General features: G+C 36.8%; 1 protein-coding gene across 3 annotated transcripts in view; it reads right to left on the minus strand.

The window, feature by feature from the left end:
- Positions 1-1527: 1527 nt before the first annotated feature.
- LOC123502095 overlaps positions 1528-2500 on the minus strand; it is an 18661-nt gene continuing 17688 nt past the window's right edge. For all 3 annotated transcript variants that reach the window (XM_045251286.1, XM_045251287.1, XM_045251288.1), the window contains one exon: positions 1528-2194. In XM_045251286.1, coding sequence (XP_045107221.1) covers positions 1766-2194 — 429 coding nt within the window. In that variant the 3' untranslated portion in view covers positions 1528-1765. The remainder of the gene's footprint in view (positions 2195-2500) is intronic.

Below are 2500 nucleotides of genomic sequence, written 5' to 3' on the forward strand. Positions count from 1 at the left end.
GAACAAATGAACGAGAGACCGAACACAGAGAATGAAGAAAGGAAAGAGGAAACAGCCAGCCTTCTCCCCACCACCTACTCACCCACCTCTGCCTCCCGCTCTTCTCAACACCGCTCTACCACCCTCTTTATTGTATTTTCTGACTCCATTCACGTTACCCTTCCCAATTCTTCGCTTGTTATAGTATCTGGTTCAGCTTCTCAATACTTTGTACGTAGAAGAAAACGAGAATTACACAACATATCTTCTTATGATAGACTTAATAATAAATAAAGGTGGAATGAGCAGAGTTAGATCCTTTATCCATCCACGAGGCTGTTTGGTATAGGCTAGTTCAAAGATAAAAGATGTAAGGTGAATGGTTAATTAAGATGATTGTCAGAATATTAAGAAATTATGCTGACTAAATAGATTATGTGGTACAAGAACACAGTGAACAATTTGATCATTAGAGCATGGCAGAGAATAGGAAGCAACATATACGAAAAAGAAAGAAAAAAGGTAAGTAAAAAAAAGAAAAAAGAAAAGAAAAAAGAACAGACAAAAAGAAAAAAAAAAAGAAAAAAATGAATAAGAACATATGATAACGTAAATAACAATCAAAACACCAGAACTTCAGGAAATATAAATACAATAACCCAAAATTAGGTGCCCATGCAATAGTTCGGTACTTAAAATCATGTTCTAGTTCCACATCATGTCACTAGATGGCTAAGAAGGGTGAAAATAAAGGCAGAATGAATATATGTCTTAGTTTAATTTGCGAGGTGCACCGTGGAGAGGAAAAAAGAGAAGTGTTTTAAAGATTCTGTACATTTCCAGGATTAAAAGACTAACAGGTTACAGGTAGAGAGGTAAATAGATTAGAAATATTGACAAGTTAAAATATAAAGATATGGATGGATAAATAGATAGATAAAATAAATAAATAAGCATATGCACAAGTTAAAATGTCGACAAATTAGATTAAAAAAAGATATGATAAAAGAGAATCTGAGATGAATTATTAAACGGACAGATTATATTGACCAAAAATAATAACAATCTCGAAATCCGGTAACAGATAAACAGATAATTAGAATAGCAACACACACACACACACACACACACACACACACACACACACTAAATCACAAAAAAATACAAAAAACAAAAACAAAAAATAAAACAATCACTATATTAATCACCACTTTTCAACTAATCACCTTTCTAAGACCACCCAAACACCCTTAATTATTCTCTAAACTACCTAAATCACTCAACAAACCAACATTCTCACCAAACACCCTAACAAACGACCACTCTCACTAACAACCCACACTTAACTGCCAAACTACTTCCATTCTTTCTCTTCTTCTATTTCTATGTATTCATCTCATCTTCCTTCTTTCCCTTTCCCTTTTTTTTTATACGTTCCTTTTCTTTTTATTCCTTCTCTTCCTCATCTGTTTTTTCTTGTTCCATCTTTTATTATTTCTCTACCTCCTATAGTTTTCTCTTTTCTTCTTCCTCCTTTCCTTCCTCTTACGTTGTTCTTCATTTTCCTATTTTCCTCCTAGTTTCTTTCATTTCTCCTCTTCCTTCTCCTCTTCTACTTATTTTAATTACATTGTTTCTTCTCTTTTCCTCCCTTTCTACCTACTCTAATTAAGTATATAGTTTCTTTTTAATATCTTTCCTAATTACGTTGTGTCTTCCTTCTCTCCTCCTCCTCCTCCTTTTTCTACCTATTCTAATTACGTAATCTTATCTTCTTCCTTTCCCCTCAGACACTCATTCTCCCGTACCGAGAAGAGGGATACACATCAGGCTGGTACTCTGGTAAAATCGTAGTGGTGGAGACAGCAGCTCTCTCAGCCTGAACGGACGAGGACAGGGAGGAAGAGGAGGAAGAGTTAGATATACAAGACACAGAACCCTTCCTTTCTACCTCCACCTCGGGACTGTGGCTTTGGTAGACCGAGATATACCCGCTCATACTCCTCAGTCGCATACGGTACACAAAATCGAGGAGGTGCAGTGAGTTCTTGCGGGTTACTGTGTCGATTTCAACGATAACGAGGTACGAGAAGAGTTTGGCCTGGTGTGGTGAGCGGCGGCGGTAAAATGACAGCTTCTTCAGGCCTAAATCGTCGTCTATGTTGCAGTAGATGAACAAAGCACCAGTCCACTCCTTCCAAACCTTCTCCATTTTCTGTGGTCGGGGGAGAAAACGAGGTGGGGTGACTGGTAGTGGTGGTGGTGGTTTGTAGTGTGTGTGTGTGTGTGTGTGTGTGTGTGTGTGTGTGATGCATGGGGAGATGAAATGATGAGGAAAAATGGGAATATATAGTGTAAACAATGCGATAAAAGAAATAGGAGAGTAAATGTAATAATGATATATGCTAAAATAAATCAATAAATAATAAAAAAAAAACAATGGACAATAGTGTGAAAAAGAGAGAGAAAAAAAAAAGAAACACACACACACACACACACACACACACACACACACACACAC

The sequence above is a fragment of the Portunus trituberculatus genome, chromosome 10 (assembly GCF_017591435.1).
Source record: "Portunus trituberculatus isolate SZX2019 chromosome 10, ASM1759143v1, whole genome shotgun sequence".
Lineage (NCBI taxonomy): Eukaryota > Metazoa > Arthropoda > Malacostraca > Decapoda > Portunidae > Portunus > Portunus trituberculatus.